The sequence below is a fragment of the Triturus cristatus genome, chromosome 8 (genome assembly GCF_964204655.1).
Source record: "Triturus cristatus chromosome 8, aTriCri1.1, whole genome shotgun sequence".
Lineage (NCBI taxonomy): Eukaryota > Metazoa > Chordata > Amphibia > Caudata > Salamandridae > Triturus > Triturus cristatus.
The window spans coordinates 1,101,540,343-1,101,552,586 of NC_140591.1; the positions used below are offsets into that span (position 1 = coordinate 1,101,540,343).

A 12,244-nucleotide genomic window follows, 5' to 3' on the forward strand; every position below is an offset into this window, starting at 1 on the left:
TTGTCAAGGCTCCCTGCGGCGCTGCTGTCTCGCTGTTAGGAACGCCCGGAATGCGAGGCGTGTGCCGCAGGAGAGAGACGCCGGTTAGGCGCCCTCAGGCGGTGGAAGGTCCCCACCGCAAGTCGCACCACATCAAGGAACTGCCGCGGAGGAGCGGAAAACGCGCTCCCGCGGCCAGCCGGGTCTCCGAAATGGAGGCGCTGCGAAAAAAGGTAAAGCTCACAACTTCAAAGAACAGGCTGGAAACACACGCATATAAAAAAGCGCACTACAATCAAAGATGAAAGATGCGCCAGCACTAACTGACAAAAGAACGCTCAGCGTCAATGACTAAACCGTGACAATTACCAATTATACACAGTGGGAGACACTAAACAGTAGTTATTATGACGCATACAGCGCGGGAATCACAGTAAATCCAACAGTATAAGTACACCTCACATGCAAAGTACACAGAGGAAACTGAGTACACTTATCTTAGGCTGCGAGCAGCGAAGAAAGAGGAGGGATAACCAATAACAAGGGACTATGACCTACCTGATGCTACCTGATTGGTGGAGACGACAGACAGTCTATATGATGAACTCTATTGTTGTTGGGACATTCCTAAGTGTTCATGGGAATGCTAGTTTTTTTGTTAGTGTTTGCTTTGAAGTCTGCTGTCAATAAAGTGAAGAAAGTAAAGCATAATCCTCGCCTCAGGTCCTGACATAGAATTGGAATGACTTATCTTGTAGTTATCATTCCACCTGAATTTAGGAATAAGGATCTGATTTAAAGTCTGGAAGACAGGTCACTCCATCAAAAACATGATGGATAGGACATAACGTTGTGGTTTACCCACTTTTTTTGAATCACAGTGGTGCAATGTTTTTGAGGTTTGGAGCCAACGTTGCCTCTGTCATGTGAAATCTTTCACCAAAACCTGGCGGACATAGGGGCACTGGTCAAAGCATCTGAGCCCATCCAACAGAAAATAGCTTTTTGAGTGAGCTGCGCTGCTCCAGCTTTCTCCCTCAGTGCTGCAGCTAAATGAAAAGGAGCTCTCACTTCACTACTCTAGTGTGTAGGCTCCACCCCTTGCTTCTCTGTGGGGGAAAGTAAGCCCAATCAACCAAAGAACACTGTTTAGTTTTCTAAAATTATGTGCTTGATTGGGCTGGCCTTTCCTTTGGCAAAGAAAAGGGTGGAGCCACTATACACCAGCAATGAAGGCTAACGTAAACGAAAGCAGCAATGGTGCCAACCAGAGCAGCAGAGCTGAATGAAAAAGCGGTTTTCATGATGTCTGCGTTTTGTAGGGAAACACCCATTACCACGCGGGCATTGCATCGCAATGCCTTTACATCGCGGGTAATACAACGACTTGCGCTGGATGGCGCTCTAACCTTAGGAATAGTATGATTTACTATTTCAACACCTTCCCTACGGTACGTAGACTGGTGTTGGAATAGTAAATCATAATATTTCTAAGTCCAGCGCCCTCCAGCGCAAGTCATTGTAATGACTTGCGTTGTAAAAACTGCGATGCAACGTTCCGCGATCATTTTGATCGCGTTGTAACGTCACATATTCCGTTTTGTATCCACTCCTCCTTTCACAGCTTCTGTTAAGATCAAAATTCCTATTTTGTGAAATAGCGGTGGAGCAACAGCAGGTGTTAATTCCCACCCTATTACGATCACAGCTATGGAACTCACCTGTGGCTAGGACCTATAACTGCTGAAGCAGATATTAACTATTACATTCATAAATTGACATTGCTATGAAGCCTTTGACTGCAACCACAAAGATCCCTAAGACACTAAAGCTAAAAGGATGAGCGATAATTCATTCGAAATGAATACAACTAACTCTTTTCCCCTTGTTACAAGCCTGACACAGTTATCATTCCAAAGATAATGAACACAGTTTTAGAAATTAAATTGTGTAAGAGTTTTCAGGGTAACCACATATCCGAAAATGTTTAGTAGACGTACAAAAATGAAATGACACAATAAAACGCACAGGAAAGCATATTAAATTGAAATGCAGGCGCATACTTTCATTAACTCCAATGAGGACAGTCGTGTATGAAATTATCATTTTTATAACTTTTTGAACTTACAGGTTGAGTCTTCTTCTTTTTCTTTTTCATCGCTCTAAAAAACCCCTGCTTTTCTTTCTCTTTCTGCTGTTCAGAGTGAGTGGTGACATTTTCAGCGCCCTTCCTAAAATACAGAAGAAACATGCACTGTCGGAATACATATTCTGCTCACAATAAACAATCCATACCCAGCAAGAAACATTTTACCTAAGATATGGACTTTTCATGAGGCTAAGCACTCAAAACGAGTTCCTTTCAATGGCAGGACGCGGGAGAGCTTTTTGAAAAGTTCATGAACAACAGTGGCGTAGCTGGCAGGGGGGAGGGGCTTTCACTCTTTTAGGGGCAGCGGAGGTGAACAAGTCGTGTCTGTCGAATACTACCAGAACAAGTCATCCTTCACCCCCTCCCCATTCCCAGAACAAATCATCTGTCGATAGCCACCCCCCTGCTCTTACCTGCACCAGTCAGCAAACTTAGGGGCTGCCCCGGGTGGCAGTAGGTCTAGCTACGCCACTGATGACAAAATGGGCGGCAACACTACTTTGGAACACAGCTCCTTACATCATGCCACAAAGAAACTACACAGTTGAGTTTGAGTTTCAGACTTTTGCACACAGCAGTGCATTGGTCAGTTCAGTGAAGAGGGCATTGGGCTTGTGGTGGGTTTGTCTGATTCATGGAGAGAAGTCATCATAATAGGTCACAGAATTCACTAGTCCATATTTTATTTTAGGCCTGACGTCTACGTGAAGCCAGAAATGTTAACAAACTCAGAAATCTCCAAAACAGATACATAACTCATAAGCGGCAACACTGTATTCAACTATCCAACAATCTACAGTTATAACCCCCTCCAGGTGGCTTGTCGCCCTGCCCCGCTCACCCTGCCCCTTACCAACAACTGTGCGCTTTTCCCTCAAATCACCACTGACAACTTTCTTGGGTGCCTGAAAAGGTCACAGTTTTTTCTTCAAACAATATAACATTGTACATTTCAATAGATCATTTCATGGTCATATCCGCATTTACTGTCCATGTCATTTATTTACTTTACTTCTAATGCTCCTTAAACTTTTCTTGCATTCTGGACCCAGCCTCCTCAATAACTAGGGAGGGGAGGGGCCCCTTTTTTGTGCTTCCGTTTCACAGGTCTAGGTTTCAGCTTGCTACCAATTTGGAGGGTGTCCATCTGGACCTGCCCAGGCCGCAAGTGCAGTCCTGCTCGCCCTGTTGCCCTTTAGTGGGCCCTCCCTTCTCCCGGGGGTCCTTTTCGTCCAAGGCATCTCAAGGACCTTACTTGAGCATCTACTCTACCTTTCTTGAGGCTGAGTCCTTGCCATCTTCTCCCTCTGTACCCCTGCCGTGAGGCATCCCAAGGGTCCTGCGGGAGCATTACATCCATTCTTTTCTATGGCAGGGCGCCGCCCCCTGGCTCCCTCTGTGCCCCTGTTGTGCGGCATCTCAGGGACACTGTGAGAGCCTTCCATCTACCTTCTAGTAAGTTCTGTCTTTTTACTAGTTTTGTTGAAATTGCTCCGCTAACCCTTACCCTTGCGGCTGCGACGCCCATATCTTAGGTGTGGGTGGGTGGGATTATTCTCCCTCCTACTGCGAGAGGGGAGATGAACGTGCTAAAAAGGGGCCGCTGGCCCCTTTTTATCCCCCCCTCGCCCTACCAAGCTCGCCCCTTGATGGGGGGGGCTTGCCCCACCTGCCGGGGGCCAATTCTGGCTGCCGCCGGCCTAACCGGTATGCAAATGCGGGGGAGAGGGCGATACGAGGCTTCCCGCCCCTGGACGGCGTTTCACCCGGGCCTCCATTGGGTCCAGCTTTGCCTCCCCGGCCCGGGTTTAAATAGATGCTTTTATGACAGCTCCATGTACAAGGCGCTGCTTAGCCTTTCTTACAGCCACAGACCAATATATCAAAGCTGTTCTACACCAAGATTAGTATGGCATTTTATCCTAGCCGAGTACAAAGAGGACGAGTGCCGACGGCCCACAACCTTATGGTGAAAGAATGCTGTAACAGGGATAATGACATCACTACAGTGGTGAGGGAAACAATATGGTGCTCTATCTAACAAAACAGCATGGAGTCTTCACACAAAAGAATTTTTATTACTCAGTGAATGGATGAGCTTCCAGTAATATGAAGAGGGATGTGTAGGCACCCCAGAATTCGGAGACTCAGGACCCCTGCTATACATCCGCGTATGTTTGGAGACTTAACAGAAGGGCACAGAACTGGCGATGGTAGTTTCTAACTAGAAACCAATACTATATACAGAGACAGTGGCCGACAGGTGTGTGGAAATACCAATCCTCAGGTCATAACGGAATATCCACACATTAAGGCCAAACTTCTGAGCATCTGGGTCAAAGAAAATTGCATATACATTTATTTTTTAAGAACATGTTCACACTTCTATGTTTCTGAGGTCCACAGTGGTCTCTTATCCGTCTGCTTTATGCTTCTTCTTTTATGGAGGTGAATAAATAGAGAAAAGGTCTTCTCTGTTGTTCCCTCTTTTTAGCACAACTAAAAGGTAGCTCTCCATTCCCAACTACTTGATATTTGTGTGTGTATGTGAGGACATTCCAGTCCCCATGTCTTTGAGGCTTTCAGCTGCATGCAATATGGATTATCTGAATGGTCTTGCTGGACACCAATTACGAAAACATAAAAATATCATACACTTTTTAAATTAGAATAAAGTCCATTCTGCCCAAACATCCAAACTTTCAAGGTGCCGTTATTATAAAAATGGAAATAAATTTAAAACAGAAAAGTTGTGAAGCTCTTGGCTCACTCAGCCAATGACCAGCTTCTTACCAAAGAGATCAATCGGGGCCTAGGACCTACTCTGCAGGTGTTTATTTATTGTCAAAATCCAGGAATAGCACATTTTTGGAGCCGAAGATCTATTCCCATTTGCAAACTAGAAATATGCAATTTACACACCAAGCGGTTTGCGAACGGGAATGCAATTTGCAATGCGACATATGTACTAATAGGTCATAGTGCAAAATGGTCATTCATAAGACTTCTTTAATGTATATTAATTGGGTAATTCGCAGTTCAGGAGTCAGGACCCTCTGTGATTAGCTGCAAATGTAGGGGTGAAGGCCTGCAAGGGACAGCAGCTTTCCATCCCTGCATTTGCATGCCCGAACAGAAAACATTTTTTTTTTGTTAAAGCAGGCCATGTTTATTAAACGGGCAGGCGCTGCTTTTATAATTTGGTTTCCTGTTTGGGGAGACATCAGGGAGAGCAGAGAGTGGTCCTTTGGACAAGTTCCCCTGAGGACCTGGTCAGGATTCCCAAAGGGGAAGCTGTTCCATGGGGACACCTTACCCTCTGCAAACATATAACACCCCCTTTGAAGTATGGATATGTGATCAATGTTTACAGACATAACAGCCGTCACAAACCATTGACACATTCCTCTCCAAGTCACAGATAAGGAGGGGGATGCCTTTCATGCTCCCTTCTGTTTACCATTGGGAGGGGGTTGAAAAAAAGCCTTATTACAAGACAAAAGACGTTTCAACTCATAAAAGGACTTTTTTAAATAGAAGAAATATATTTTGTGGTTCCAAAAACCCTGTCTTTCTAAGAATCGCAGGTTTTGCAACTGCAAAACACCTTTGCAAATTAAGCCCTTGGTTCAAAGCAGCCATGAGACATGCTTCTATCAAAAAAGCCTAAGGGCCTGCTAGCTTTGCAGCTGGAATGTGAAAAAAAATACTCCACTTTTCTTACAGCCAATCTAGTCAACATGTGAGGAACACACTCAAGTCTTCTTATTCACCTCTATTCTATGACGTGTGTTCGCAACACCAACTCTCTGAGTATCTACTGCACATAAGTGACACCTCAGCACTGCTCCTCGGTCCCACTCCATCCCACAGGCAGATTAAGACAATCCCGCTTAGCCAACCCTATTGTTAGAAAAGATGAGTCAGAACAGCTGGTACTTCAGGCCTCGGTATTCCATGACTGAAATATCCGGTGTATAAATGTCATGCAATATTTTTTTGGTTTTACTTGTTTACTAAGTGCTTACGTCCAAGCACTTTATAGAGACCAAGTTGCATCAGAGGCATAGCTATCAACGGTGCAGCAGGTGCAGTGGCACCAGGAGCTGTGGCAGGCTTGTTGCATCCCAATTCTACCTGCTTTTTACAGCAAACCAGAACATGGTGGTCCACTTCCTGGTGTGTTGCTCCATCCCATGCATACAGAGAACCAGATCATGAGGACGGGCATTCTCTTACATCACTCCTAAGACGTGAAACGGCCACCCAATTCACATCAGACCCCCGCCATTCTTTTTAAATTTTGCAAGAAGCTGAAGACCTGGCTTTTCAATTAATCAACCTACCATAGGCGGGGCTAGGCCCACACACGTTCAGCACCAGGATACCCTCACGGGTAATAGTACGCTTTACAAATCCATGCAACAAGCTAGGCCCACACACGTTCAGCACCAGGATACCCTCGCGTGTGATAGTACGCTTTACAAATACATGCAGCATAACATTTTCGTGGCTTGCTTGAGAGCCACCAATAGGTCATACAAGGGCAACATAAAATACAGTAGTTTATTGGAGAACAGGAAAACAAGATGAGATGAGAAGGTGTCATTATCAGCAGTTTTATTTCTTAAGGGTTATGGTATTAACTTGTTATTTTATTGTCAAGATTTGAAAGTCAAAAATAAAGTACATAAGCCCAAAAGGACAAGTTGCCTAAATTCTCCGGTTCCAACAAAGAAAGGACCTTCTCTTATTAATTAATAAGACTGGCCTCCAACACTGCACTTTTTTGATAGACATCAATAATACCTGCTAATCTCGTTATGGCATTTGAGAAAATATTGTACATTATTTTTTTTCAATACAAAACATTTTATTTCCCACTACTAATGCCAGTTTTGTACTTTTGCACATTTCCACTTGCTATAATACCGCGCATTAGGCACCGAGGCGTACCGCTCTTGGGATGTGCTAAAAAACAGGAAGTCCTGAATAAAAATCTTTTAACTTACCCCATGAATATAACTGCACTGTCATAAAGAAGACCCCACCCTTTGTAAAGACCTACACGTTCCCACCACATCCTTCATCATACACGTGACACATACCAGCGGTGCAGTAAACCAGGATCCGTTACCATATAGTGAAGAGGTGTTCATTTTCGACCAGTGCGCGAGCTAGCCAAAGAGCTATGAACTCACCAGGGTTCAAAGGTCGTTTGTCTTTTGGAGTGTGAGGTCACCGCGGCGCTGTCTGTTGGCAGGACTGGTCCTCGGTTAGACACACTGTTTTCATGGAATGTTCCCTCTGGACGTGGAGAGGGAACTGAGCGGAATAATAACACAACATAGTTTCAGTACATGACAACACTGTGCGGGAAAATAACAACATAGTTTCAGTACATGACAACACTGTGTGCGGGAAAATAACACAACATAGTTTCAGTATATGACAACACTGTGTGCATCTTTGCCATATTATTTTTCGCACCCTACCCGAGAAAAAGGTGTTGACACTTTTGCTATTGTCGTTTATACTATACACTTCTCTTTTTGACCAAATTGCCAATTGTGATATATTGCCATTAACGTGAAATGCTGCTCTATGGATTTGATATTTATTTTTGTATTACCAGATTTACAAATGTGTATACAATCTTTTATTAATCCATATATTTTAATCCTTACATTTTATGAATATGATGTTTGCGTGTTACGGTTTTAATTAACTGTATAATAAAGTACGTAGGTGTTGCATTATTTTGATCAGTTCTAATTCAACAGTGTTAAAAACTCATTTTAAGAGGAATCGCCTCTATTTTAAATAGTTCGGTCGATCTTCTGGGCATATTTCTATTCTACTGTCAGAAGAGAGGAGGTGTGTTACTCCTCTGGATTAAAGCACGGGTAAGCACAGACTTCTCTTTTCTGAAAAAACATCAAAACAACCAGAGAAGGCGCAACCAAGATGCACGCGTAGGCACAGAGCTCCCGAGACCCTCGCAGCCTCCCACGTCTATCCTGATTACTATCCTGTTATCTTGAAGGGGCAACACGGGCGAACTGATGCTGAGGTGGCTCCCGTTCTCGGAATTTCGATCGGACTTCGGGAATCGTGCCTATGTGGCTTTCAAGATTGAGGCCAACACCGTGACGCCACCCCGAACTCAAGTTGGCATTGTTCCCGAGTTGCAGTTGAACAACAACGGGCCTGGATCTTTGAGTTGGCTCGCTACTTTAGTTTCACTTTTGGTCTCGATTCTCCTCCGCGAGTCCGGTAGCGGATGTGCGCAGACTGTAACTGGACTGGACGGCGATCGCTGGCCTGAGGGGACTGTCAACCACTGCCTGGTGCGGCCTCCCCAAGGAGATCCCAGCGCCTCACAGCCTGCGCTGGATTTTGCGGTCCCGCTGAGTAATGACAGGCCGGTCAGACAACGACATGCAAAAGTCTAGAGCGACCCGGAGAGGCGGCTATGTTCAAACCAACAACATGGATCACTACGCACAACAGAAGGGATCCCCCGGTCCATCGAGTGGACCCCCAGACGGGACCAAGGAATGCTCGTCTTCCTCGACGGAATTGACATTACAGGACGTCATGGGTGCCATTGATGCCATGAAAGCTGCTGTCGGCCAACAATTTGATTCCTTGGCCCACAAACTAGACACTGTGTTAATCGATGTCAACCTGATCAGAGCGGACTTGTCGAAAAACGAATGAGAAGGTCAAATCGCTGGATCTCATGACTTCAAGCCTGACTACTGATGTGTCTGGCCTCCAAACCGAGGTCCACAACCTGCGTACCTCAAACGATCTCTTTGTTAAGAGACTGGAGGATTTTGAAAGTAGGGCCCGACGGAACAACGTGCGCATCATTGGTGTGCCGGAGGAATCGCCCGCTTTATTTGTGGAAGACCTGATTTTGAATAAACTTGCACCGAAAGGACTGAGTAAATATTTTATGGTTGAACGGGCCCACAGAGTTCCGGGAGGTAAACCGAAGCCGGGGGCTCCATCGCGGCCTATCATTGCCAGGATCTTTAACTTTAGGGACAGGGACGCAATTCTGCAGACCTCCCGTGTGAATGGCCCGACGAAGTACGAGAATGTGGATATTAGTTTTTATCCAGACTTCGCGCAGTCGGTCCAAAAGCAAAGAATGAGCTTTTTGCCTGTTAAGCGGCGATTGAGGGACATGGGCCTAACGTATTCTATGCTCTTCCCGGCCAAGTTGCGTGTTGAATTAGCAGAATGGACCTATTTTTTTGATGGGCCTGAGGCGGCTGGGGACTGGCTGGACACTCTGCAACGTCGCCGTAATAATGAGGAGCAGACCGCGGACGAGGGTAGCGGACCGGAAGGACGACTGTGAGCGCTCAAGTGCTGATTCCTGGACGGGATCGTGTTCACCTCAGACTTTGGTTGGATGTTATTGTATTGTGTTCTCTCTCCTTCATAAATTTGGGGGCTGCGGGGTAACTGGTGAGACTCTTCTTCCCAGGGGGTTTTTCTTTTCGTAGAGTAGGTTGGATGTTGGGGCGACAGGCACACTGCAAGTTGGGGGGGCTGATTGGTCTAGTGCAGGGGTGCAGGGTGGGGGGGTGTGAGACGGGAGTTGGGTGGGCGGGGGGAGAGTTGTGGGATGGGGGTTGTTTCAGTTTAATACAAGGCAATTGGTTTTCTGTTTCGTGTTCTCGCTGTAGCTGGGGGAATCTTTGCATCCGGGATGGGGGGTAGGGGATTACGTGTGTTGACGTGGAACGTCAACGGGTTAGGGGATCGATTGAAGCGGGGGGTTGTGCTGCAGTACTTGAAGCGTCTTTTGCCTGATGTAGTGTTACTGCAGGAAACGCATTTAATAGGACAGTCCTGCCAAGCCATGAATAGGAGGGGCTACCGTTTGGTCGCTCACTCTGGTTTTCACCTCTGGCTCTAGGGGAGTGGAGATTCTGGTTCGAACTTCTCTCCCACTAGAAGTTGATGATGTCATACACGATGAGCGGGGACGCTATGTTGCGTTGGTGGGCCAGTGGGAGGGGAAGGTCTTATTGCTGGTCTCTGTCTATGTCCCCCCTGGGCTGCAAACTACCACCTTTGCTGATTTGGGGCGGTTGTTACTTGGACTCCCGGAGGGCCTCCTGCTTGTGGGTGGAGATTTCAATTCTGTGGTGTCGGGGAGAGAGGATCGGTATCCACCCAGGGACCTCCCCGGGGTGCATTCTTGGTTGGGTGGCTTTCTCAGCACGATGGGGCTCATGGACTGCTGGAGGTTGCTGCACCCGGGACTAACCCAATATACGTTTCACTCTGGTGCCCACGGCTCTCTATCTAGACTGATTAGGTGCTGATGCCGGCTGCCCAAGCTCAGATGATTAGGGAAGTTACACACCTTGCCCGAGGCATTTCAGATCACTCCCCATTGTTCTTATACCTGGAGGTTGCCTTGGGGGCGGTGGGGAGGGTGGCGCCGATTAACCCCTGGTACTTGCGAAACCCCAAAACTCGTGCTCTTTTGGTTAAGTCACTGGACCATTATTTTACAGAAAATCAGGGGTCGGTCACTTCGGCTATAACCTTATGGGAAGCCTTCAAGACGGTCATACGTGGGCAGGCCCTCTCTTTGATTTCTTTAGCCAAGAAACATAAAGATGAGGAGGTGGTGCACCTTGAGTCAGATATAGCAGAGTTGGAGGAGGATCTGGGACGAGGTGTCACGCGTGACAAGCTCCATACCCTCCGCCTTAAGCAGTCGGACTATAGGGCGCTGGTTACTGAGGCTGCTAAGCACATGAGCCGTGAACAACAGGGACGCCTATATGATGTTGGCGACAAGGCCGGAAAGTTGATTGCGGGGCTGGACAGAAGGGAGACTGCTAACCGAGTGGTTCCGGTGATTGTGCGTGCCGATGGTGTGAGTGTGACGGAACCTGCGGAGATTGTGAATTGTTTTGCGGAGCACCTTCGTGAGGTGTACTCTCGAGTCTCTGATAGACCTGAAGAGGACTCTCACCTACTGCTGCGAGATATCGCGTTGCCGCGTCTCTCTGACGAGGATAGGGGTTTTATGGATGCCGCATTGACAAGTGATGAGATAGCTTTGGTGATTCGCTCTGTTCGCTCCGGTAAGGCTCTTGGTCCTAATGGCCTTCCGATTGAACTTTATAAGCTTCGGCCTGATAAGTTGGCCCCGTATCTTCAGAAGATGTTTATTGCGTCCCGTGATGTCGGCTCCCTTCCCCGTGACCAACGCCTTGCCACTATTGTGGTGATTCATAAAGAGGGAAAGCCACGCGATCGCTGTGCGGCATATAGACCTATATCGCTTCTGAACGCTGAACCAAAGATTCTCGCCAAGGTGTTGGCTAACCGCCTGATTAAAGTTATCGGAGACCTGGTTCATCCGGATCAGTCTGGTTTCATTCCACATCGTAACACCGCTCTGAATTTGCGGCGCCTCCATGGAGTTTTAGCGAGAGTGGATTCTTTACCGGAGCCTACCATTTTGGCGTCTTTGGACGCCACAATGGCGTTTGACACGCTGGAATGGTCTTATCTCTGGGCGGCGCTGGCTAAGTTTGGTTTCGGGCCTGGATTCATCGCATGGGTGAAGTTGCTATATGAGGATCCGCTGGCGCAGGTGGTGGTGAACGGTAGAGTGTCTCACTCCTTTGTGCTTAGTAGAGGCACACGCCAGGGCTGCCCCTTGTCCCCACTTCTTTTTGCGCTCGCGTTGGAACCCCTTGCAGCATGGTTGCGGTGGGAACCCTCTTTGAAAGGTATTCAATGGACACCGACCTTTGAGGATCGCGTGTCACTCTACGCAGACGACATTCTGCTCTATCTTACATCCCCGCGGAGGTCCTTGATTGTATTGTTTGATGTGTTAAACTCCTTCGGTCGCAATTCTGGGCTCATTATTAACTGGTTGAAATCCTGTGTTTATGTGCTTGTTGGCGATCCCCCTCTTCTCCCCCACGGGTGTCCAATCCCGATATCACACTCCGGATTCAAATATTTGGGCGTCTATGTGTCATTGAACCCCGCGGTTCGTTATGCTCAGAATCTATTGCCCCCGCTCCAACGGCTGAAGGCCGATGTTGCTCGCTGGCA

The 12,244-nt window shown here is 47.1% G+C and overlaps 1 protein-coding gene across 4 annotated transcripts in view; it reads right to left on the reverse strand.

Moving 5' to 3' along the window:
• CDKL5 (cyclin dependent kinase like 5) overlaps nucleotides 1-12,244 on the reverse strand; it is a 1,167,948-nt gene that overhangs the window by 37,686 nt on the left and 1,118,018 nt on the right. For all 4 annotated transcript variants that reach the window (XM_085622653.1, XM_085622651.1, XM_085622652.1 and 1 more), the window contains exons 16-17: nucleotides 7,333-7,456; nucleotides 2,108-2,210 (exon numbers count right to left, since the gene is read on the reverse strand). In XM_085622653.1, the coding sequence (XP_085478779.1) occupies nucleotides 2,108-2,210; nucleotides 7,333-7,456 (227 nt within the window). The remainder of the gene's footprint in view (nucleotides 1-2,107; nucleotides 2,211-7,332; nucleotides 7,457-12,244) is intronic.